At 37.9% G+C, this 27,483-nt stretch overlaps 1 protein-coding gene across 1 annotated transcript in view; it reads left to right on the forward strand.

Moving 5' to 3' along the window:
* Positions 1–27,483, forward strand: part of LOC132630664 (uncharacterized) — a 47,056-nt gene that overhangs the window by 3,291 nt on the left and 16,282 nt on the right. Inside the window, exons 2-3 of the mRNA XM_060346220.1 lie at positions 24,619–24,700; positions 25,341–25,456. Of these exons, the coding sequence (XP_060202203.1) occupies positions 24,619–24,700; positions 25,341–25,456 (198 nt within the window). The remainder of the gene's footprint in view (positions 1–24,618; positions 24,701–25,340; positions 25,457–27,483) is intronic.

A 27,483-nucleotide genomic window follows, 5' to 3' on the forward strand; every position in this document is an offset into this window, starting at 1 on the left:
TGGAGGAAATGAGAGAAATGAAAAATAAGGACTTGGGTCTAATATATATACTTGCAAAAATCTAACCCGACATGGTTTTATACGGACACTTATACGGTCCGTATAAAATTATACGGTCCGTATAATTGGCCGTATAAGTCCATCAGGGACTGGTCCATTCTGAAACTGTTATACGGACCGTATAAATGGTCGTATAACCCACTTTGCTCCCAAACTTGTTCTCATCGATTCATTGATCTCCAATCCTTATGGAACCTTCTTAGCACTTGTTTGACACTTCATTAACAATCTAAACATCCTTATTAACTCATTCACAAGACCTTACTAAATAATCTTTAACTAGATACTTACCAAACCTTTTCCCCAAACGCGACTTATACCTCACTTTCCTTCGATTAACTTTCTTCCTCCGATTCATACAACTTCAAAATCTTATCGCATACACTTTAAAACTACCAAATACCCTCGTTAATGTTATAAGAACTCCATGTTCACCTTAAGCTGACGTTAGTCTATGTACGACACAATGATATGAAATTCCGAGGTGTAACAGTATTAAGGATCCGATCAATTGCGGTTTACCTATGAGTTCTAATAATATGTTCATACAGATATAAATTGGTTATGATAAAAATAGTTTTGTTTTATACTTCCACAAATAGAAATTAGTCATTTATGCAAAAAATACCGCGTTTCAAGAATAGAAAAATAGTAAAATTTTGCTCAAAATTGGGCGTTTGGGGTGTTGGACTAGAACACTTAGGCTAATACCCAAAGGCTCTTAGCCTAAGTAGGACCCTACGTAAGTCCACCCAAAAACAGTTTTGAAAAAAATCGTCAAAGTTAATAAAATAGGTTAATATATAATTTATATAGTATTTTACATATATATGTAGTCCTTTTTTATTTTTCTACCTTTTTCTAAGTTTGAGTCAAGTTTTAATACTTTTTAGCCTAAATCTAACCAATTAAAATTAGTCTCTCAAGTTTGAATATTGGTTCAGATATGCCCATAAATCCATAAGCAACCCGCATAGTCCATAGACTCATATCAGTCCACAGATTTTAAAATTATTCAAATCAGTCCCATAATTTACGGAATTGATCATTATTTGGTCCAAATTATGTTAAATCAAATCGCTTGAAGTCACAAGCTATATCAAAGTTTCCAAAATCAGTTTCGTGTAGTTTTAAAATCATGTTTATGCGACTTTAAATGTAGGATAACCTTAAGGGTTCCAATTTATAAATAAATACACAAGTACCAAATTTAAATGTATAAATAAAGAGATAAAGACATTGGGCTGACCAAACCCAATTAGAAATAAGTAGGCAACAAAGTATCCTTAGGGCCCAAAATTACGTATGCTCCATGCTATGCTCCAAGAGAGGTTGACTCGATCTAGATACGTCAGCGGGCCTCGGTGAGGCCCACCAACGGGTTTGGGTGGACAAAGTAAAAACGGGTATGCACAATATTAATATACTACTCAACATAGCTAAGAACTAAATAAATTATAAAGCCAAAAAATTAATTGCATCGACTTGGGCCAAGCCCATATTAATAACCAAAGCTGTAAATAACATCATAAAAGAAAAGACCAAGGCAGAGCCCAAAATTGAGTGCAGAAAAACTGAAGGGCCAAAAGAGATGCAGTCCAGAATCAGAGGCCCAAACTACAACTTTCCAGAATTTCCAATTTAAGTGTAAGACCCATGTTATACACAAGATATACCTCAAATATACACACCTAGGAGAGAAAAATAGTGTTGCATACCCTCCATATACTTTATATACACTTCTCTTATCTAACAAAATTTTATTCCTAGGGATACAACTACACCAAAACTTCCACACACTTCAATTTTAAGCTTGATCCAAAACTTTTAGTTAGTTTTAAAGATAGACAAGTCTCCAGAATTTCATTAATGCTACTAAGTGATTTAGTCAATATCATAAGGACTTCAAAGAATCCTTTAACTCAAACTAAAACTCTAAAGCCATCCTTAAGAACAAGTTGCTAAAGACATGACTCAAATAATTCAGAGAAAGAAGAAAACAATAGCTAAGTGTTACAGATATCCCAACAGGTCTAAGCAATGTGACTTAAACTATATGGTCATATGAGTGTCAAGATGGCATAAGTGGCAACAATGAGTAGATAGGAAATGCGGAGCAATCAGGTTAGTCAGGACAAAGGTAATGTACAGATGATCAACAACACACAACACTAGGTCCTACTTAGCTTTCAACAGAATCAATCGGCAACCCCAGGCAAGATAAGGGATTTTCCTGGCTAAAGAATTCATTTTTAACCAAGAGGGAGGTAAATAAGTTTCTAGAGGTCATTTTTTAGCCATATTTCTCACTTAGGTAGGTTACAGAATCAAACAACAAGGTTCTAAGTCATTTTAGGCTAGTTTTAGCTTTAAACAAGTTCAAATACCAAAAGGACAAGTGTGCAGGTTGATTCAATCACTCAAAAGGTAGTGTATCTTTTGTTTAAGTAATTGCTTGTGTCAAGCATTGGCACAGACAAGTAGAGTTCAAACAAACAGATTAAAAGAAAAGAGATTACACTTCATACCACTCTAATAAGTGAGTTCTGATACAGTCATAGTAAGAGATGATTAGTTTTAGACTTTAGTTAAGCTTAGAGTGTACTTATCTTTAATATAGATGATAAACTTAATAGTTAAGAGCCCATATAGTGGTGTACTGAACACAGACAAAGGTCTTATAGAACTAAAGTGAAACAAACATGGAACAAATATCTTATCAAGCAAGATAGGAGCAATAAGAGTGAATGCAATTAAGTTTTCGATACAAGAACAAAATAGGAATGCACATTATCTTAAAACAAGTTAAATAACAAAGTTATAAGTTCAGCCAAGTTTTCTTTAACTAGTCTTTCAATTTTTAGAGAATTTTTTGTTATGCCCCGCATTTTTATACATCGAATTATTCGCAAGCAACGCAAGAAAATCGACTCAAGTTAAAGGCGGAATTATTTTCGGAAATGAAATAGGAACCTTTAATTTTCAATTTTAATTATTACATAAATTGTTTATAAATTTTATTTAGTATATAAATATTATTGGAGATTATTGACTAATTAATTGTGATTAGATTATTAAGTAAGGATTAATGATCTATTAAAATTAATTAATTTAATTATTGAAAGTGGGCCCTGCCCGATTTAATAATAATAATAATAATAAAATGTGAATAGGATAATAAAGCATGAAGTGGGGCACGTGTAACTATAATAAGCATGCATATACATTGCATATGATGACTAATGTTGATTACATAATTTCAATTGCAATCTCACACAATTGAGAGTTAAGAGAAGCAACTAGCCATGGCTGCCAAGCCTTTCGGCCATGGCTGTCGAGCTTTAAAAAAATAAGTTTTCTATTGAATCTCAAGGTGTTGCACACGTCCAAGAAGGAAACAATGTTAGGGGTTTAATGGAGGAAGAGAAAATAGTGAAATTGGAGCAATTAAGCGTAGAAATTCCTCCGAGAAAATTAAGGTAATATTTTCTTGTTTGGTGATATAATTGTGTTAATAGTGTTGTAATGGAATTATTAAAATTGGATTGGACGAAATTGGAAGTAAGAAAATGCATGAAATTGATGTTATATGAAATTGTGGGTTAAAAAGGATTAAAAAGGGTTATTGGATTGTTAGGATTGTTATGGGATGAATTGTGAGAATTTGTTATGTATATCTCTATTGTTGGTATTTCTGTGATAACAGGAGAATAATTGGAAATTCGGGCTAGGTGAATATATAGGGGAAATGCTGCCCGATTTCTGTTAAGTCCTTAACTAATAAAAAACCCTAATCGAGAAAGTATAAGTTAAAGAATAAGTTCTATAGGCGATTGGTCACAGATTTATGAGCTAGGAAGTATAGTTACTAACGATAGCATTACTTGTATATTAAATAGGCTAAAGGGGCGACGAAGCGAACGAGATTACGAATAACCTTCAGCAGGTATGTAAAGCTGTCCCTTCTTTCTTTTGGCATGTCTTAGATTTAAGTGACGAATGATATGAGCTTTGGGGTAATTCCATTCATAATTTTCGAGTGTGATTCATGATTCCTATTCACTTCTTGATGTTAGAACTCTTAAATGATTGAGCTTCCCTTTCAAGTTTTCTATCGTTGGATAGTAGTCGATATATAAGTTCCTATTCTTAGGAACTCCATGATAACTAATGTCCAGACTTCTATAAGATGTTTAATACTATATTAACATATGACTATGATTCCTAAGGCTCTTTGATATACTTTATGATGACATCCGAGGGATGTTTGATATGTTTCCGAGTGGCATTCGAAAGGTATTTGCTATGACTATTGTCTTGACTTTCAAATAATAGTTGGTGTTGATTATTCCATTGAGTCTTTGATATACCCGGATATGTACATATGATTCCAGAAGTTCTATTCTGATATAATCCACAGTGGCATCCGAAAGGTATTTGGTATGACTATTGTCCTGATTTTCAAATGACAGTTCGTTTTGATTATTCTATCGAGTCTCAGATGTGTTTTAACTTGCATATGGTTTCTCACTACTCTGCTCGTGCGTGCCTCAATATGTCTTTCACTGAGTCCCGGGCCAGGACACGTTTTCGTGCACAGTTTCACTGCATTGTTCACCGAGTCCCTCACTAGAGGGCCGGAATATGATATATATATATATATATATATATATATATATATATATATATATATATACTGGAGTTATGCTGTGTTATGGCGTTATGCTGTGTTTATGGAGTTATGCTGTGTTATGGCTTTATGTTGTGTTTATGGAGTTATGCTGTGTTTATGGAGTTATGCTGTGTTATGGCGTTATGCTGTGTTATGGCGTTATGTTGTGTTTATGGATTTATGCTGTGTTATGGCGTTATGATGTGTTATGGCGTTATGATGTGTTTATGGAGTTATGCTGTGTTATGGCGCCAAAGACGGGGTGGCGACCATGTTCACCGAGTCCCATAATGGGCCGGGTATGATATATGATATTGACATGCATGATTTATGTTTCAAAAGGGCAAGTGTTTTGGTATTCTGGACATTGTACTTGTTTTTTGTACTCCCTATTTCAGTTATGATCCTTTTTACTGTATTTCATGCTTTATATACTCAGTACATTTTCCGTACTGACCCCCTTTCTTCGGGGGGCTGCGTTTCATGCCCGCAGGTACAGATAGTCGGTTTGGTGACCCTTCAGCATAGGACTTCTACTCAGCTGTCTTGGAGAGCTCCGTTGTTCCGGAGTTTAGACTTTTGGTACAGATCTTCTGATATATATATGTATGTTCATCCAGGGGTACGACGGGGCCCTGTCCCGTCATATTTCACTGTTAGTACTCTTAGAGGTCTTTAGACATATGTGTCGGTTGTGTATAAGTTCTGTTCAGCTGTGTCTGTACGATATGCTATGATAAGATGTCCGTCTGTAGTGGCAGACTTGTCGGCTTGCATATGACATGATATTGATGTGTAGTGGTAGCCTTGTCGGCTTGCGTATCGTTTTATGATTTGATCAGTTGTGACTCCTTAGGAGATAGTTATCTGAATATACATGTATGACGACGTTATGAACCGTTGGAGTTCTTTTGCAAGTTTCCATATTATTCATAGATTCAGTTTGATTATATGTAACAGGTTCGTATACGGGTGTCCAGTTCGGGCACTAGTCATGGCCCACGGGGTTGGGTCGTGACAAAAGTGGTATCAGAGCAGTTCATCCTCAGAGTGTCTACAGACCGTGTCTAGTAGAGTCTTGTTTATCGGTGTGTTGTGCACCACATCTATAAACAGGAAGCTACAGGACATTTAGGATGTTACCTTTCTTTCATATCTAAGATCGTGTGATAGAGCCCAGCCATAGGAAATGAAATTCCTTATACTAACCTTTGATTTCAGCTGAAGAACGACATTGACAGGAGAAAGCGACCGATGATATTGGCAGTTACAAAGTACACAGGTAAGTAACGGTGCGAAAGAGGCATGTCAGATAAGGTAAGATTATTGAAATATGATTGAAATGTAAAGTTGGAGGATGAAAGAGAAGGTGGATAGGAAAGCATAATAGAACAGACCGTTAAAGGATCAGGTACGTCTCGAGGTGCGGTATGTGAGGTATGTCCCGACACCTTTATACTTTTTCTGGAAATTGGGAGCCCTGTGTGGCTATGATACGATATAATATATGCGTATATATGTTGGCCCTGTGAGGCATTATTGGTATTTCCTGCGTGCAGGTTCTGGGATAGTAAGAAGTACAGAGGAAACTGTGCCCCAAATTTTCCCAGAAATAGGAAAAAGAAGAGGATGAGATATATAAGTTCATAATACGTCATGAAAGTCGATACCGACAGGAGAAAAATTATTAGGTTGGACTAAAGATTTAGGAGATACCCTCCATGTCATTTGTAAGGGCACCATTCGTACATGGGAAATTTCATTTCGAAAAAGCGTATATGAGCAGCAAATTCACAGTTCATTTGGACGGACCAGAATATTTTCCAACCACATTTTTCCTTAGAAAAAGCTCATGTTGAAGGGCAAAAACGTCTAGTAATTAAGTTTCACTCTATTGGAAGAGTACAAAGCATACAACAAGTAGTTTGTGAACTAAATAGTTCGTTCATGACCCAAAAAATTCTAAGGGTAAACTATATGAGTTAAGCGATGGAAGTCTCATGGTGCTTGTCGAATTCTAGTTCTTCTTGTGTGGGTTTGGAGGACGCTTCATGGTGACGTAACCTTGGAGTGGGAGTGTTCTTGTGTTCTTTGATTTTATTAGTTTTAACCAACTAATTGGAGATAGAATTTCAGGAAGGAAAACTTAAACTTGTGGGCTGTCTAGGATCATGTATTTCATATGTTGTTTGTGAAATGCTAGGATGATTCGGAAGGGCTTGTGATACTAAGGGATGATTTAGAAAAAGGTGGCAACTCGTAACAGAACATTTTATTGAGGTATTGAGTGAACCGATAAGTAGGGGTAAATTACGACGAGTTTACAATTAAAAGGAGTAGTAGTATAATTGAGACAAAAGTACGGGAGAGGAAGAGTTATGACAAATTATAGAGGTATTGATAAGACAGCTTATGAGATATTAAGGATAAGATTGATCAGAACGGGTGAAGGGTTAAATACGCCTACTCCACACAGTGCAATTAAAACATAGTAAGGATCGCGAATAAGGTTAGGAAGTGTTACGTTATAGGATGGATTACGAACAAGATGTAATGTGAATACCATGAGGATTGTTATAGAAATGAGTAAAGCCTAGCAAGGAAGTAACTAAAGGATATGATGTGATCAGTGTGAAACGGAAAAGAAAATATAGAACAAAAAAAAAAGGATTTACAAAGTCCTATAGGGAAAGTTCAGAATAGAGATCAAGTGGTAACGAAAGTTAAAGCGAGCACAGGGAGAGAAGGAGTTAATAGAAGGAAGAAGATAAGAAGAAATCGAGTGGGATTACAGTGTAGCAATGTGTTATGACGTGTATAGCTGAGAAAATGAGTAATATAAGCGACAGAATTGTGAAAGACCGAACTAAAGGAAGATGAGCAACGGGACAGAATGAATGCCAGAAATGACTGGTATGATAAGAACAAATAGGGATGAACAGAACATACTTTGAAAATTAGAAAGGGGTTATGTAGAAGTAGTGTTTTCTGAAGGATACAGGAGTAGCATGAGATTTCTTGTGCACAGAATAAAAGATGGACATAGACTGAGAAAGGATAAAGGGATACTAAAGGAAGCATCCAAGACAGACGTAATTAATTAAGTATGAGTATATAATAAAAGGGAAGTGTATAGCTACGAACTTAAGGTGTAGTACGACGAGAAGGTGATAAGACAAGACCACTGTTAAGACGACTTTGATATGATTTTGAGTAATTTAGAAGTTAGTGTTGGGTATACAACAAGAATGAAGGAGCATGAGGCATAAAGGAGTACTACGTGTATGTGACTTCACCTCGGAAAATAGTGAAATCCTTACAGGACAAGGATTGTAGATTTGCGAAACAACTGATGTATTGTAAGAATATTAGAGGGAACAGGTGATATTCGTTGGGATAAAGATTATGCTAAAAGAGAGCTTGGAACTCTTATCATCAGAATATAAATGCTACCGAATGGAGAATTTGAAACGATTATAAGCACTAGCTAATTACTGATTGGAAGGAATGAAATGTGGCTTTGGATGAATTGCTACATTAATTACATTGCTCGGGTACCGACCATCAGATAAGATTTTGTACTATATATCGAGAGTTCTCATCGCCTCGTGATTGTGTTGGAGTTTCATACATGGGTAATCTAAATTATATATGATATAAAGGAAAACATGGATATGGTGTGGTATACCAACTGTATTGGAAAAAAAATCATAGGAATTTGGAAATGGGAAATGGAGACATAGAGTAAAATATAAGTAGATAATGATGTAGGTACACCCAAAAGGGGGGAAGTGGATGAGAGAAATGCAAGTTTAAGATGAAAACAACTGACACTGCAATACATTTAATGTGAAAACTTAAACTTCAAGTGAGAACCCATGCTGAAACAAGTTGGTAAGATCTGAAAGCCAACGATAAACGGATAGAAGCCAAGATGGTATTTGAGACAATGCTGAGAATTATTGGAAAGGATCTTGGATAATATGACATCAGAAGGTGGATTCTTATAAAAAGGGAGAATACGACAAGAGAATGGTAACGAATAACTTAAGAAATGTTATGAAGGATAGCAATGCTATACTGGATTAGAGGTTAAGATATTGGCAATGAAGTTATTGGCTAATGACATGGTGACACATAAGTAGCAAAGGAGAAGGGAAAGGAAGGGAGTATGACAAGAAAGACTACAAACGAGTTTTAGTACGGATATGTAAAGCAGAGTGAACCAGGAAAAGAGAAAACTCTGACTAAGAGTAGATACACTTTATACAAGTTGTACAATAATAGTTATGCAACCTACGAATATTTGTGTGCTGAGAATGAGACCAAGTAAGTACTTGATAAGAAGGGTAAGAATTCAGTAACAACAATGCGGTTGTGATATTTTGGATACATCAAACAAAGGTGTAAGATGGTTTGAGCCAAATTATCGAGATATAATTATTACTGAGGGCAAAAGCCATAGTTGAGCCTTGATATCAATTGAAAGAGATAAGAGAAGCATATAAGATTTGCATAAAGACTAGCGTGGCGACGCTAAGGTATTTTTCCGGGCTGATTTGAGCACCTACACATACTCGTGTAAAGATTGCAATAGGATGCGTGATAGGAAAACTAAGAGCAAATTTGAATAAAGGGGCAATCGAAGAGTTTGAGTCAAAAATAAAGAAACGACACAAGATAATATGCCTAAAGTAGTGCCAGTTACGTTAGTGGAAATTACGAAATGATTTAACTGAGACAATCGGAACAAGCGGGTTACTGGTTACTGGATGACAGTAAAGTTATAATATGAGGAAACCCTAGCGCTAATTGATAGCCAACTCTAAAGATCGAGATCAAGAAGTAAAACCAAGTGATAGTTAAAGACCTTTAAAAGAAAGTAAGAAAATGACTCATGATGCTGAGGATTCCAGAATACGGACTGTCACAGCGGAGTAAAGCAAGGATATTGGAGTAAAAAAATGTTACCCTCTGGGAAATTTCGTTCTACTCGTAGAACCTGCGAAGGGTCTATAGGTTACCAGAGGCATGCAATACTCCAAGGATATTAAAGTCTAATGAATCGATGGAGGACGTCTGCGCGTTATAAAAATCTTATTTAAAGATTAAGAGGCAAGATGAAGGGAACTATATCTTAAGGGAATAACTATAGGAGAAGAAGGAGTCAAGTTAAGACTAAGCGCATAAGGAAGAAAGTAAGATTTCAATAGAAGAGCCCGCAATACAACTGGCAACCGACTGCGAAGCAAAGAGGAGAGTAAAGGCAATGACGTGGAATTATTACCTCGGGAAGCAACGGCAAGAGGAGATATCACAGGAATGACTATGTAGAGGCCTGGAATGCGTTATAATGAATTATAACGAATCGACCAATGGAAGAGGTATGTGAAGGGCATAATTAAATGAGAGGACACTTGAGAAAGTATTGGAAGTTCAGGACCAGTGTAACATTCGAGGACGAATGTTATAAAGGGGGGAAGGATGTTATGCCCCGCATTTTTATACGTCGAATTATTCGCAAGCAACGCAAGCAAATCGACTCAAGTTAAAGGCGGAATTATTTTCGGACATGAAATAGGAACCTTTAATTTTCAATTTTAATTATTACATAAATTGTTTATAAATTTTATTTAGTATAGAAATATTATTGGAGATTAGGGACTAATTAATTGTGATTAGATTATTAAGTAAGGATTAATGATCTAATAAAATTAATTAATTTAATTATTGAAAGTGGGCCCCGCCCAATTTAAAAATAATAATAATAATAATAATAATAATAATAATAATAAAATGTGAATAGGATAATAAAGCATGAAGTGGGGCACGTGTAACTATAATAAGCATGCATATACATTGCATATGATGACTAATGTTGATTACATAATTTCAATTGCAATCTCACACAATTGAGAGTTAAGAGAAGCAACTAGCCATGGTTGCAAAGCCTTTCGGCCATGGCTGCCGAGCTTTAAAAAAAATAAGTTTTCTATTGAATCTCAAGGTGTTGCACACGTCCAAGAAGGCAGCAACGTTAGGGGTTGAATGGAGGAAGAGAAAATAGTGAAATTGGAGCAATTAAGCGTAGAAATTCCTCCGAGAAAATTAAGGTAAGATTTTCTTGTTTGGTGATATAATTGTGGTAATAGTGTTGTAATGGAATTATTAAAATTGGATTGGACGAAATTGGAAGTAAGAAAATGCATGAAATTGATGTTATATGAAATTGTAGGTTGAGAAGGATTAAAAAGGGTTATTGGATTGTTAGGATTGTTATGGGCTGAATTGTGAGAATTTTGTATGTATATCTCTATTGTTGGTATTTCTGTGATAACAGAAGAATAATTGGACATTCGGGCTAGGTGAATATATAGGGGAAATGCTGCCCGATTTCTATTAAGTCCTTAACAAATGAAAAACCCTAATCGAGAAAGTATAAGTTAAAGAATAAGTTCTATAGGTGATTGGTCACAGATTTATGAGCTAGGAAGTATAGTTACTAATGATAGCATTACTTGTATATTAAATAGGCTAAAGGGGTGACGAAGTGAACGAGATTACGAATAACCTTCAGCAAGTATGTAAAGTTGTCCCTTCTTTCTTTTGGCATGTCTTAGATTTAAGTGACGAATGATATGAGCTTTGGGGTAATTCCATTCATAAGTTTCGAGTGTGATTCATGATTCCTATTCACTTCTTGATGTTAGAACTCTTAAATAATTGAGCTTCCCTTTCAAGTTTTCTATCGTTGGATAGTAGTCGATATATAAGTTCCTATTCTTAGGAACTCTATGATAACTAATGTCCAGACTTCTATAAGATGTTTCATACTATATTGACATATGACTATGATTCCTAAGGCTCTTTGATATACTCTATGATGACATCCGAGGGATGTTTGATATGTTTCCGAGAGGCATTCGAAAGGTATTTGCTATGACTATTGTCTAGCCTTTCAAATGATAGTTCGTGCTGATTATTCCATTGAGTCTTTGATATACCCGGATATGTACATATGATTCCAGAAGTTCTATTCTGATATAATCCACAAGTGACATCCGAAAGGTATTTGGTATGACTATTGTCTTGATTTTCAAATGACAGTTCGTTTTGATTATTCTATCGAGTCTCAGATATGTTTTAACTTGCATATGGTTTCTCAGTACTCTGCTCGTGCGTGCCTTAATATGTCTTTCACTGAGTCCCGGGCCTGGACACGTGTTCGTGCACAGTTTCACTGCATTGTGCACCGAGTCCCTCACTAGAGGGCCGGAATATGATATATATATATATATATATATACTGGAGTTATGCTGTGTTATGGCGTTATGCTGTGTTTATGGAGTTATGCTGTGTTATGGCGTTATGCTGTGTTTATGGAGTTATGTTGTGTTATGGTGTTATGCTGTGTTTATGGAGTTATGCTGTGTTATGGCGTTATCTTATGGAGTTATGCTGTGTTATGGCGTTATGATGTGTTTATGAAGTTATGCTGTGTTATGGCGCCAAAGACGGGGTGGCGACCATGTTCACCGAGTCCCATAATGGGCTGGGTATGATATATGATATTGACATGCATGATTTATGTTTCAAAAGGGCAAGTGTTTTGGTATTCTGGACATTGTACTTATTTTCTGTACTCCCTATTTCAGTTATGATCCTTTTTGCTGTATTTCATGCTTTATATACTCAGTACATATTCCGTACTGACCCCCTTTCTTCGGGGGGCTGCGTTTCATGCCCGCAGGTACAGATAGTTGGTTTTGGTGACCCTTCAGCATAGGACTTCTACTCAGCTATCTTGGAGAGCTCCGTTGTTCCGAAGTTTAGACTTTTGGTACAGATCTTCTGATATATATATGTATGTTCATCCAGGGGTACGACGGGGCCCTATCCCGTCATATTTCACTATTAGTACTCTTAGAGGTCTGTAGACATGTGTGGGTTGTGTATAAGTTCTGTTCAGCTGTGTCTGTACGATATGCTATGATAAGATGTCCGTCTATAGTGGCAGCCTTGTCGGCTTGCATATGACATGATATTGATGTTTAGTGGCAGCCTTGTCGGCTTGCGTATCGTTCTATGATTTGATCAGTTGTGACTCCTCAGGAGACAGTTATCTGAATATACATATATGACGACGTTATGAACCGTTGGAGTTCTTTTGCAACTTTCCATATTATTCATAGATTCAGTTTGATTATATGTAACAGGTTCGTATACGGGTGTCCAGTTCGGGCACTAGTCATGGCCCACGGGGTTGGGTCGTGACATTTTTTGATGCATATCTATCAGTTCATGATCTAGAAACAGGTATCGCAATATCATTTAAACACTAAACAGGATTCAAAGATGTCACAAACTCTCAAATAAAGAAAGACTGTCTTACAAACACAATAAAAAAACATCCTTACTGCTTTACTATCAGTTTTAGTGCAAACAAAGCAGAGATTAAAAGGAAACAACTTAAAGGAACAGGCAAGGCACAGAAGGATCATATTTCAAGGAAATTTTAGACTCAAGACCATGGGAAATGCACTAAAGTTCAAGACATTTTATGTTTGAAGGCCTTTTAAACTTAAACCATACTCTCATAACCATACAAGGTCACATACAGAGTAAACCGCAAGATTATTTAGTAAAAAAAAAAATAGAAAATATTGACAAAAATGTTATATTATGAGTATCATATATTTATTGTAACTAAAGATTGACATGTGCAGGATTAACAATATAAAAACAAGCTTAGACAGATCCATATGAGACTACAACTGGCACTCCACAAGTTAATGATACAAATCTCAAAAGAAGGCAGGGGACTCTCAGAACAACACAAGATATAGTCATACTAAGATCAAACTTATCAGATACAACCTTTTGAAGAGATATTCTTATCATAAAAAAAAAAAAACACAAACACAGCCAATTCTAACTGACAGTCTTAGGAAAGAACAAATAGACTAAGCTTTAAGTCACGAACTAGCCAATACACTAAATATAAGCTAAATACATGTAATGAAGCCAATGACACTCAGAAACAGAAAGTTTTAAAATCAACCACAGACAAAATGGAAGGTGAAACCCAGCCCCTCATTTTGACAACAACACTAATGAACCTTAACTCTACATCCCGTTACTTGCTTTAGTCTTATTACCCTATAATGAACCTTCTTAAAGACTCTTTAAACCTCTTTTACACTAATGTATTCACTCAGACAAACCTAAAGATCACTAAAACAACAACAACATTGGACTACACTAATTATTTTCCTTGTTTTAAACTCTTTTATTATCAAACAAGGTTATAGCATAGCCATTACACTATTTAAAACACAGAATCACCCTCAAACAAACTCCAGAACTAAGAAAAGCAATAGAACAGTGACTACAAGTTATACAACTCTATTTTTTCACTTTTGAGTTATTTTAGAACCTTATCAATCATCTAACAGCAACATTATAGCTAACATGATTCTATTTACATATGAGTCCATTTAAACAATTAATAAGCAACTCACATTTGAACAAAATAACTTAAAAAATAGAGTGGAAAGGGAAAAAACAAAGAGTATTACATTTTGTTGGGGCAACCGAAACATCAAAAGGGGGAAATTGGATCAACACTTCAAACCAACAACCAAAAGAACCTTAAGCAAGCCTAGGGTTTTTTTTTTTTTTTGATATTTGTATTGTATATGTATCTTAAGAGTAGTATATGTTTTTGTATGATAGTAGAGTAGTAGTCTATCAACAATATAGTGTAGTATATTAGTCGTAAAGTTGAAAGACTTAGTAGAATTTCAATACTAAAGTTTTTAGAAAAAGAGATTGGATTTTTTCTCCCCGAATTGGTCATAACACTTGCTATTTATAGCATTAAGAGTAGGGTCTAGGGACAAAAGAAGTAAAAAATTCCTATCCAATAGATTTTGCCCCTTAAATGTAAACCCTAAATTCAAAATTATTTGAAAATCAGCAAAGGATAAGGGAGTTTCTCAACAAAATTGTACAACTAGTACCATAGCCAATCAGAATTTGTACACCTTACATACTACAAATAAGAATCCAGCAAATTGTACCAAAAAATTCAAGTAAAAATCACATAAAACTAAGAATTAACATAATAGTACGCCTAGTCATCAAATAGGACAAACATCAACAAATTTTAATGGTAAAATCGCACAAGGACAGGATAGTAACCCCTAAACCGTACCCAAATCGAAAAGTTCCCCTTGGGTGTTTGCTTCCATGTGATAGAGTGCACAAGATGGCTAAGGACTCGAGGTCCCACCCATGGCAACTCTATCACAGTAAAGCCCGAGTAACTTCCACAAAAATGAATCAATTGATCATATAAAAGTAAAATTTGAAAGAAAATAAATCTGTAAATAATGAGTACTCATGATTTAGAAGAAAACCCCTCAAAAATACGACGAGAATGGCCATTGAATAGCCTCCAATTGTCCGCGAGTTTGGGCGGAAACCTAGTTGCCCCAATCACCTCAAAGAAGAAAGACGAGGTCGGGTAAAAGACTTGGAGAGGGGGGGGGGAAGTTTTATTAATTAAAACTTCCACCTCTTATTTTTAAAATAAACAATCAACCCCAAGTTTCAGAACAGTTTAAAAACTCCTCCATTTTAAAAGACAAACCTTTAAAACCTTGTACCCCCTTTGAAATAAATAAATCTGTAACACGCCATTTTGAAATATAAGCTTTAATATGAGCCTAATATTGACATAGGTCCGGGTAATATTTAGAAATGTAAAAAAAAATGCGGTCAAAATGAGTTGTAATTCATATGTCGTCTTAATTAACAATTTTTCCGAGTTAGACGGAGCGGGATATGCATTTTCTTTTGAATTATATTTATGAAAGTAAATAACTCGTAATTTCTTGTAATTGTCAATTTCTTACAACATAATAATTAAACGTCAATTTTTTGCAAATTTCTCAAGATTTTTAAATTTTAAAAGGCCTCCTTACTCCATCTTGGACTCGGGAAATTTGAAAATTAGAATACTCGTTTTATGAGGTGAAAATTAGGTGTCAACAATGGGCACAACACGGAGGACTGCATAAATCTAAAACACAAAATCCAGGATCTGATCGATAAAAGAGAAATCATTTTGGAAACTGCCGCTCCCAACTTAAACACGAACCCGTTGCTGAATCATGGAAATGGTGGGGTCCACATGATAGTGAGGGATGAAGACTGGAAAGCTTGTGGAATATTGTCTCCCAAAATAACCAAGCCTCTCGAATAGACAGTTGCTTCCCTCGCACTCTAGATACGACCCAAATTCAAAGTCCTGATCACTCTTGAATGTCGTGACAAGGTTGTAGGAAGGGTACTTGTGAATAATGGGTCGAGCCTCAACATTTGCCCCGTAACAACATAACACAACTTGGCTATGACATAGGCGAAATTCGATAGAGCAGGACGAATGTCAGGGGATTTGATGGGTCATTGAGTGATTCCTTAGGAGAGATCGACCTGCAGATCCAAGTTGGGCCTGCCTCGTTCACAGCTGAGTTCCAGGTCATGGCAATCACTGCAAATTATAACATGCTCTTGGGAAGAGCCTGGATCCACTCTGCCGGAGCGGTGCCGCTAAGTATGCACCAGGCCATAAAATTTGAATAGCAGGGCCAGGAAATTAGGGTCGAAGCTGAGAAAGATACCTAGAGGAATCTCTACAACATTGTACCAGCAATCGAAGAGAGTCCTAACAGATCAAACTTCCACGTGGTGGAATATGTTTGGGCCACCCACTCAGTCGACAGATCTATGCTGGCAGTCTACAGAATGATCACCTCCAGGATGCTAAGAAGTGGTTTTGAAATGGGAAAGGGCTTAGGAAAGGAACTTAAAGGGATAATTGAGCCCGTGCCACTCCCGAAAGAGAATCAATGCTTCGTTCTGGGATATACTCCTAGTGAGGGCGAGCTCGTGAAAGCTATTAAGAGAGAACTCAAACCGGGGATCCTGTCACAGTCGATTCTGGGGTTGTACCAGTTATTGACAAACAACACTCAGATGCCGAATGAAGAAGAAGTTAGCGGGGGTCTCGAGTTGCTGTTTCAAGAAGAGGGATGCTACGCGATCGCCGAGAAAATCTAGGAGGCGCCCATCGTACGCAGTCTGAAACCAGGAAAGCGCGTGAATAATTGGACATCTAATCCTCTCTTGGATCCTCGGTAGAGAGATAGATTTTCCTTGAAAAAGAATCTTTTGCTAAAAAGCGAAGGCGTTGGCTGAGACTCGAACGACTGCCTTTTCTAAAACTACCCCATGATGTTTAAAAATGGAAATGGTTCTGGCTTGTTCCTATTCAGGACTACAGTTTGTAACTCATTTGCTTTTGAATTAATAAGAAGCCTCGGTCTACGCAAAAATACTGTTCTTATTGGATAATAAAATGATTTTTTTTCTTATTAGTCATGTAGTAACAATCGACCAATAAGCCTAATTTTTACTTTGCCTCGCTTTTTCGGTAATAATTATAATAAAACAACCAAAAATGTCATGATGTGTTGTGAAACGAACGAGAAAAACAGCCAATAGGAATACGAGGAGTACGATCAATCGACAATGATGCTCGTAGAGGAGTTGGAAGAATTAGAAGAGAAGAAGAAGCCAAATATGGATGAAACTGAGGTGATCAACCTCAGTGACGAAGAGGATGTTAAGGAGACACGAATCAACGCTCACTTGGGGGGCCCACTAAAAGAAGAGCTCATAGCTTTGTTAAAGGAATATGTGGATGTCTTCGTGAATATTCCAGGATTAAGCACTGAAATAGTGGCCCACATATACCCATCAAGAAGGGTTTTGCCCTAGTCAAACAAAAGACGCGAACATTTAAGCCAGACATGAGTATCAGGATAAATGACAAAGTAAAGAAACAAATCGAGTCGGGAATAGTGGTAGTAACATCCTACCCCACTTGGGTAGCCAACATAGTAACAGTACCTAAGAAGGACAGAAAGATTCGAATCTACATAGACTACTAAGATCTCAATCGGGCAGTCCGAAATATAACTTCCGTCTCCTGAACATCCACATCCTAACAGATAACTGCGCCAAGTACGAGCTGCAGTCATTTGTGGATTGTTTCATCGGGTACCACCAAATACTCATGAGCGAGGAAGACGTTGAGAAGAAAGACATTATCACCCCTTGGGGATTCTAACATTACAGGGCAATGCCGTTCAGCCTCAAAAATTTTGGCGCCACACACATGAGAGCCATGACTACCCTATTCCATGATATGATGCATCGAGAGATCAAAGTCTATATGGACGATATCATCATAAAATCAAAAGAATGTTCAGAACACACCATGCACTCACGCAAATTCTTTGATAGGCTTCGCAAATTCAATCTGAGGCTGAACCCTGCTAAATGTGCATTAAGAAGTGCCTGCCAAAAAGCTATTAGGATTCATAGTCAGCCGCAGGGGCATTGAACTGGATCCTACCAAACATAAAGCAATTCAAGAATTGCCACCGCCCAAAACCAAGAAGGAAGTCATGAGTTACTTGGGAAGGTTGAATTACATCGGACGGTTCATAGCCCAGTCAACTGTGATCATGGAGCCAATCCTCAAATTGCTCAAGAAAGAAGCTCCCACGAATGACGGGGGAGTGCCAACAGGCATTCGACAAAATGAAAAGATATCTTTCCAATCCTCCCGTTCTGGTGCCGCCCAAGAAAACGAGTCCTCTCTTACTATACCTGCCAGTATCAGAAAATGCTTTCGGCTGTATGCTGGCCCGGTATGATGAAGAAGGCAAAAAAGAACATGCCATTTACTATTTGAGCAAGAAGTTTATATCCTGTGAGGCGCGGTACAGGCTCGTAGAGAAGACTTGTTGTGCTCTGACTTGGATCGCTCAGAAGCTAAGGCACTACCTATTAGTGTTCACCACCCATCTCACATCCCAAATGGATCCATTAGGATATATCTTCAGGAAACCGATGCCCATGGGAAAATTGGCTAAATGGCAGATTCTACTAAGTGAATTCAACATCATATACGTAGCGCAAAAAGCGATCATAGGACAAGCCTTGGCTGACTTGCTAGCGGAAAGCCCCGTCGATAATGAGCTTGAGCCTTTGCGGGCTTTCATTCAAGATAAGGATGTATTAACTATGGAAGAAGAGTTGATGGAACCATACTCAGGTTGGACATTGTTCTTTGATGGGGCATTCAATTACAAAGGGTCAGGCATCGAGGCGATGTGTTGATATCAGAGACAGGACAACACTATTCGTTAGCCGCAAAGCTCAACTTCAGATGTATCAACAACATGGCAGAGTACGAAGCATGTGTCCTCGGCCTCAGGATGGCATTGGACATGAACATACCAGAGTTGTTGGTAGTCGGGGACTCTGATTTGCTCATAAATCAAGTGAAAGGGAATTGGGTGACCAAAAATGATAAGATACCCCCGTATGTAAATCTAGTGCAAAGACTGAGCCAGATATTCAAGAATATCAATTTCAGGCATATCCCAAGAGCCTAAAATGAGTTCGCAGACGCATTGGCTATGATAGTCTCCATGATTTAGCACCCCGAAAGTGCTCTCATTGACCCTATATAGATCACGTTGAGAGAAGAACAGGCTCACTGCGCCCATGTCGAGGCCGAGCCAGATGGTTAACTATGGTATGCCGACATCAAGACATAAGTAGAGAAAGGAGAATACCCCCAGAGCGTTCAGCAAATCAGAAAAAGACTATTAGGAGGCTGGCTAATGGTTTCTTCCTGAACAAAGAAGTATTGTACAAAAGGACACCTGACCTTGGATTACTCAGGTGCGTAGACACCGAAGAGGCTACAAATGTGCTGAAAGAAGTGCACGGAGGGGCATGCGGTCCCCATATGAACGGATTCATCCTTGCAAAGAAAATCCTAAGGACGGGGTATTACTGGATGACCATGGAGCATGATTTATGCAAATTCGTACAGAAGTGCCATCAGTGCCAGATACACGGAGATTTGATCAAGGTTCCTCCCACCGAGTTACATGCGATGAGCTCACCATGGCCCTTCATGGCTTGGGGGATGGACGTCATAGAACCCATTGAGCCTCCAGCCTCCAATAGACATCGTCTCACCTTGGTCGCCATCAACTACTTTACTAAATAGGTAGAAGCCACTTCGCACAAGTCAGTGACCACGAAGGTCATGTCTGACTTCGTAAAAAATAATCTGATATGCCGCTTCGGTGTACCAGAGTCCATCATCACAGAAAACGGTGCCAATTTTAATAGTCATTTGATGAAGGACATTTGCGAACAATTCAAGGTAACCCACAGGAACTCTAGCGCCTACCGGCCACAACTGAATGGAGCCGTGGAGGCTGCCAACAAAAACATCAAGAGGATCCTGAGGAAACTGATCGACAACTATAGGAATTGGCACGAATAGCTGCCTTAGGCCTTGTTGGGTACAGGATGATGACCCGCACTTCCACCGGGGCAACTTTCCATCGAGGCAACTCCGTATTGTTTTTTCTAAGGTACAGAAGCGGTCATATCCGCAGAAGTAGAAATCTCCTCACTCAGGATCATCCAAGAGGTAGAGATAAAGAATGCAGAATGGGTCAGAAACCGCTATGAACAATTGGCTATGATAGATGAAAAGAGAATGGTGGCTGTATGCCACGGAAAGCTGTACAAAAAAAAGAATGTCTCGAGCTTTCAACAAACGGGTCAAGGCCTGACTTTTCCAAATTGGACAACTCGTGCTCAAGCGGGTCTCTCCCCGCCAAGAAGAATATAAAGGAAAATTCGAGCCGAACTGGCAAGGGCCATGCATGGTCAGGAAAGTACTCTCAAGAGGAGCCGTAGTCCTAGCCAAGATGGACGGTGAGTAGCCCAAAGCCATCAATGCAAACGTGCTCAACAAATACTACATTTAGGATTCCATTTGCTTGTAATTGCATTATCATTTCCTTGTAATCGTACTTCCGTAATAAAATGAGAAATGTGTATCCGTCTTTGTAAATAAACTATGCAACGACCTAACTTTCCCACAGTGGGATACGTAGGCAGTCCATATCGGACCCGATCACATTAATAGTAAAACCAAAAACTCAGTTACTTTGTCTCGAACTACGTTTAACCTGAATTCCTGCTGCGACAGGATACGTAGGTGCTTTCGAGCTCGTTCGTCATAAAAGGAAACCCAAAAGCCATTAGGAGAACCTCAGAGATAATAAAGCAAGATGGATTCGACGAGAGCAAGCTACGAGGACCAATATAAGAATCGGCTAGCGTCAACCCAACACTGGGGCAGAATTTTTGACAGGGTCTAAAAAATTCCTACCGAAAGCAATCAACATAGAAAATAGCAAAACAAAGCTCTACACTAGGGCAAAATTCTTTAAGGAACCTCAAAAATTCCTGCATAATAAGAAAGAGCAAGGGCCGCTTAAGGAAAACCCATAACTAGGACAAAATTCTCAAGAAAGATCTCAAAAGTTCTATCGGTTCAGAAATCAGCAATCATACCTCCTGGGAGAATCAGAAGACCTCGTTCGAAGATGCATATCATGACCAATCCTTTTTCAAAAAAATATATAGAACGATGCGCTTTACGATTTTTTTTTATACTTCATATTTTCAAACAAATATACATCCATTAGCATATGTACGCTCTAAAACTATCTCTCAAAATACCGGGCCCAAGAGGGTTATGAAGAACGTCAAAAAGAGCCACCAGATAGGAAAACAACAACACTAATTAGTCTTTTAGGAAACTCACTATTTTTCTGTGGATGCAGGATTGTAACGGGGCAGAAGGTGCGCCACTAACCAGTCTGCCCACAGCTCAACCTAGCAAGGAAAGACCAAAAGGGTCATAACAGAAATTGACAGAAATGACTCATCCGACCAAAAAGGGTTAGGACGATGAGCGTAAAAATATATATATATCTGACCAAAAGGGCCGGTGAAACAAATAAATGGCCGAGGCATATCAAACCATAAAGGTCATGAAAAGAATGAACAACAAAGGCATATCCGACCACGAGGGTCCATCAACAAACAAGTGACCAAGACATATCAGGACAAAAAGGTGACGATGAATGAGCATAGACACATATCCGGCCGAAAGGGTCACGACAAAGACAAAGGGCGTATTTGACCACGAGGGTCACGACCCATAATACGGACGAAAGAAAGATCATTCAGCCACAAGGGCCATATCTGTCATCTTTTAATTCCTTTCGATTCTTCCATTCTTTAAATTCCTTTCAATTCGTTCATACCAGCTGCCGAGAGGGCCATTGCACATTTACTTTCCTGCTGTTGAGTGGGTCATTCATAAAAATTGCAAATAAGGCCATTGCATGTTTACTTTCCTGCTGCCGAGAGGGCCATTCATACAAACTGCCAAGAGGGCCATTGAACGTTTACTTTTCTACTGCCGAGAGGGCCATTCATACATACTGCCGAGAGGGCCATTCATTCATACAAACTTCCAAGAGGGATATTACACATTTACCTTCCTGCTACTAAGAGGGCCATTCATACATACTGCCAAGAGGCCATTCATTTATACAAACTACCAAGAGGGCCATTGCACGTTTACTTTTTTGCTGTTGAGACGACCATTCATACATACTGCTGAGAAGACCATTCATTCATACAAATTTCTAAGAGGGCCATTGCACGTTTACTTTCCTGCTACCGAGAGCGCCATTCATAAATACTGCTGAGAAGGCCACTCATTCATACAAACTGCCAAGAGGGCCATTGTACATTTACTTTCCTGCTGTCGAGAGGACAATTCATACATACTGCCGAGAGGGCCATTCATACACACTGTCGAGAGGGCCATTCGTTCATGCAAACTTCCAAGAGGGCCATTGCACGTTTACTTTTCTGCTGCCGAGAGGGCCATTGGACGTTTACTTTCCTGCTGCCGAAAGGGCCATTCATACAAACTGCCAAGAGGGCTATTGCACGTTTACTTTCCTACTGCCGAGAGGGCCATTCATACAAATGTCATGGAAATATCTACAATATTGTCGAATTTCGAAAGCAGGTGCACAGCCTCCGAGAGGGAGCTAGCCTGCTGAACCAGATCCAGAGAAATTGCGGAGCAAACGTGGAGATGTTTCTTGCGCGATCGGTCAACTTGGGTGCCCATGAGCGTCAATTTCTCTGGCCAGGACTTGAAAGCCATCCAATCTCAGAGTCAGCCAAAATCTGTCTATTTTGCTAAAAAACAGCGATCGGTCGGATACACTCCGGTAAAATCCGAAGGTATTCTCTCAAAAAGTGGGATACTCTTCTCCACCAAGTCAAACTACATGTGGCATGATTCCCAGAGACCAGGGATATGTAGGTAGACTCAAAATGCCAGAGTCGGCCATATTCTAACCACCGTCCAGGAAAACCCCCGATCACAACACCTGGAGTCTTAGGACTTTCCTGCTGAATCACCTAAAGTCTTCAATCGAGTCGAACTACAGGTGGCCTGAATTCTCGTACATCTCGAGATATGTAGAAAACCCGGGAGCCAAGGTCTGGCCACACATGTGTAAATTGCTTGAAATTGAAGGGCAAGATGAGTCGGGTCCGTAAAAAATTAGGGTTAGTCAAATTTCGTTGCTCAGAGATGGTCCCGCTATCCCCGAACACCGAAGGGGCTATTGTTGACACCTAATTTTTGACCTCCCATAATTTGTTTTAAGTACTCGGAGTCCTTGGACAATAAGTAAGATCAGCTGCGCACCCTAAAATGTCTAAAAGATTTTTATGAAAACTATTTGGGATAATATTTCACCCCTTTGAATTGATAAAGAGAATCTTTTGGATATTTTAAGTTTTGTAGAAATTAAGTGAGGCTTTGTGACATTGAGGGAATATATTTTTTAAATTAATCAAGGTAAAATACAATTTTTAATAATTATTTACTTAATTAATTAAATCAAGGAAAATTAGAGTAATGGGTGATTTATTCTATTTTATTATCCAAGGTGATTTAAGTAATTAAAAGAATTGACCATTTTACCCCTCAAACCTTGATTCTATGTGTAACCATAGTTATTTAATTGATGAATTATCTGATTAATTATTTGATTAATTATTGGGACCATTATCTACAAAATGTTTTTTTAACAAATCATGTTTTAGAATTAATTAAGTCCAAATAGGCTAATGATTGGGTTTTTATTTTTTATCCCCGATCCTCCATACATATATATATACCACGTATATACAAATATACATCATGTATATATATATGTATGCTTACAATGGCCCATCGTTTTTTTTTTTAAAAGGGGACCGAGCCCAAGCCCAATCGCCCAGACCCGGCCCAAGATGGAGTAACAATACTCCCCGCCTCATTATCAAAAGACCCTAAGGGGGTCATTCTCTTTCTCTCAAGGTTAGGGTTCAAAACCCTAGCTGCCACCCTACCCCTCCCCCCTACGCGGCTGTCCCATCGCCACCTGAGCATGAATAGTGCTCGACGTGCAGGAAATCCTCTTCCACAAATTCTGGCCAAATAGCCCCTAAATGTACAGACCCACCCCTTTCTTTATATTTTCCGTCATTTATACTAGTGTTGAAGTGATTTAAGCCGTTGATTTCGTTTTCACCTCAAATCTTGGTCGTGTGTTGGATTTTTCAGTGAAGACTTGTGTAAATCTACAAGTCCCACATCAGTTATATGATTTCTGAGATGTGTTCTGGGGTTCTATTCCCATTTGTTCCAAAAAAGAAGGGGGTTGGAACTGAGAAAGGCTTGAAATTATGATTTTTTTTTCAAGTTCAAAAGTTCCATATGTCATATTTTAGGCTTTGGCCGAAAGGTTTCAGTTTTCCTTAGTTTTAAACGTTTGCTATAATTTATTTAGTTGTGGTGTTGGTGGCTGAGTCTGGCATAGGAAGCATTGAAGCATCCAAGTCCATTGCTTGCCCTAGTTGCACTCACAAAAGGTAAATATTAGTTTGTTGCTTTCCATTTAGATTTCCGTCTATATTAGTGTAGTTTAATGTGATTAAGAGTATTATGTGTGGTTTAGAATATAGTTTAAGCTAATATGCTTGTTAGATTTAGGTTTCCATTTAGATTTCTGTCTATATCATGATTGTTTAATGTGATTAAGAATATTATGTGTGGTTTAGAATATATTTTAAGCTATGTGTTGTTTGATGTGTGTATAATGAGTCTTATGTTTTAAATTGGGACTAAAGGGGGTTTGTTATGTATCATGCTGGGTTTAATCCTATTGTTCCATGTAACATTACTTGGTTTGAGGTTATATGACCTTTAGTGATTTATTTGGCTCACATTCTTGCCTGTTTTCATTTAGAAGTGTGTTTGGTATGAAGGTTAACTCAAAAAATAGGGGTCAAAAGGCTTGTTAAAGTGAGGTGTTTGACCTGGTACTGAGCAATTTAATTGATAGTGTGTTTTTTTGGAGATTGTTTAATGTTTTGGAGATTTGTTATGAAGAAACCTAGTCTGATCATGTTTGTCCTACTTACTAATGTATTTGTTTTGAAGTTGAAGGTTTTACATATTGGACCTAGTCTGATCATGTTTGTCCTGCTTAATCCTGTGTTTGGTTTGAAGATTGAAGGTTTACTGTGTGCTATGTGGGATTATATTTGTTCTTCTTGGTAATGTGTTTGGCCTTAAGGGTGTTGATGGCTACAGGTGGATTAAGTGCCTTGGTTGTCCTGATCTCTGTTTGTTTCATTTAAGTAATATATATTTGGTTGAAAACTTGGCATTTTGTGTCAGATTAGTATATGTTGAGATAGAGGTTTTAAATAATGATTCTGGGGGGGGGGGGGGGGGGGGGAGGATTTGAACTTGATCAAAAGTATTCACTTAGCTTGCATTTGTCTGATTGTTTTACTTGTGGTAAGCATGGGAACTTGTTGAACCTATCTCTGAGTAGAACTTGTAGAATATGTACGTGTGTGTGTTGAGTTTAAAAGGTTTTTAATTTTGCTATAATGAACTGAGTTCAAGGCAGTCTTAAGATGGTCTATGTTTGGTCCAAAATGGTCAGTCAATTAGTTAAATAATCTTGTCAAGAGGATAATTGTCATGTTTTCCTTAACCTAGTAATAAGATGTATCCACTTTGAAAATGGCATTAAAAGAAAGGGGCTCAAGGGTTCGTAGTTTGACAAGGAATATGTGTATATGTGTGAGTCCGTTTTGGTCCACCATGTGTAAAATTGTCCATGAACATGTTGTGTGAAGAAAAATCTTATTTTTGAAGATTGATCATCTAATTTATGATAATTTGAACGATAAAGGACAAAGGGAAGACGGGTAATGGGAACCTTGATATAAGTCTGCTTATCCTGTCTTTGTGTGGCTATCTTGGATGCTCTTGTTTTCCCTTTTGATGTTGTGAATTGAGTTCTTTTAAGGATTAATAATAAGGCTATGAAAGGGTTGAGTATAATGTCTCAGAATTTGGCTAAGGCTAAAGTAATTGATTGGAGTATGTTGCTGCTTCTCTCTATGAGCATTAATCCTAATGGAAAGAAAAATGTGTGTTTATTTTCAAAATGCAATGTGGTTAAGAGAAAAGATCCTTTCATGATTATAATCTTGGCCTGAAGTTGTTTATAAAAACTAGCTTGTAATTGTTGTTACACGCTTATGGTGGGTCTGTTCCTAGTGCATCATGTTTAAACTTGGCAAATAAAGTCTTTAAAAGCTGGGCATAGTTTCATGAGTCAACTGTGGATGTTGTGATAGAGGTAGGTTGTTTTGAACCTGCCTAGGACCTTTAGGGCTGTCACTAGAAAATTAGTATGAGGCCATAGGATGGGGGGAAGAGTTTTAGGAGAGGAAAAGGTATGCCTAGGCATGAACTGGAGATGGTGACCAGTGGAGCCCAGGATCCCTTTTTGCTGAAAGGAGATCGGAAGGTAATGACCCCACCCTATCCTGTTTCCCTTTCAGGAGCCTAAGACTGTTTCTCTCATTTTTCTGATATTCTCCTCATGATCTTGGGACATACAAAGGTCATAGGTATATTAAAACAGCTTAGCTATATCTAAAAGGAAGGAGGGGGGGGGGGGGTACACCTAAAGTTAAATAGACTGTTGTCAATGTTTGAAAAGTTTAAGTGTTGTATGATTTTTACCATGTCTTCTGAAAGGTTGCCTTTCTTTAGCTTGGGAGTTTACTTGTTTTGACTTTATTGCTTAAACTGGGTTTGTGCAAGGAAGTGGGACTGATAAGTGCATTCTCCTGGTATGAGTCCACATCATGAAAAACTAAGTGTCAATTTTGTTGCTTACTACTTGCCCCCTATGTGTGATCATGTGTCTTTTATCCACCTTCTCTTAGTTTGCTTATCCATGACTGGTGTCTGAGAATTTGCCCCTTTGGTTTATTGATTGAAATTTGTTTCCTATGTGATGATTGAATCCCCTTGTTTACCAAAACTATGATCATGCCATAAACCTACCCCTTGCTTTCTTTTCCTTTCTTTTTTGTTCCTTGAGAAAAACTTTTGATTAGTCTATGTACATAAAAGGTCATTGCTAAGAGTCAAAATTGTTTTAAGGTTTTTTGACTAAGTGCCCATATAACTTGCCCGTTGGAAATCTCTTTTCTTTAACAAAAGGTCTTCAAAGCTCATTCATTTGTTAACAAATAATCCTGATCAGTTAACTTGTCTATTATATGCTTGGGTAATAAAAGGGAGATAAGGTTTAAAAGCTACCAGTTTTTAATGTATGCAC

The sequence above is a fragment of the Lycium barbarum genome, chromosome 3, assembly GCF_019175385.1.
Source record: "Lycium barbarum isolate Lr01 chromosome 3, ASM1917538v2, whole genome shotgun sequence".
Classification (NCBI taxonomy): Eukaryota; Viridiplantae; Streptophyta; class Magnoliopsida; order Solanales; family Solanaceae; genus Lycium; species Lycium barbarum.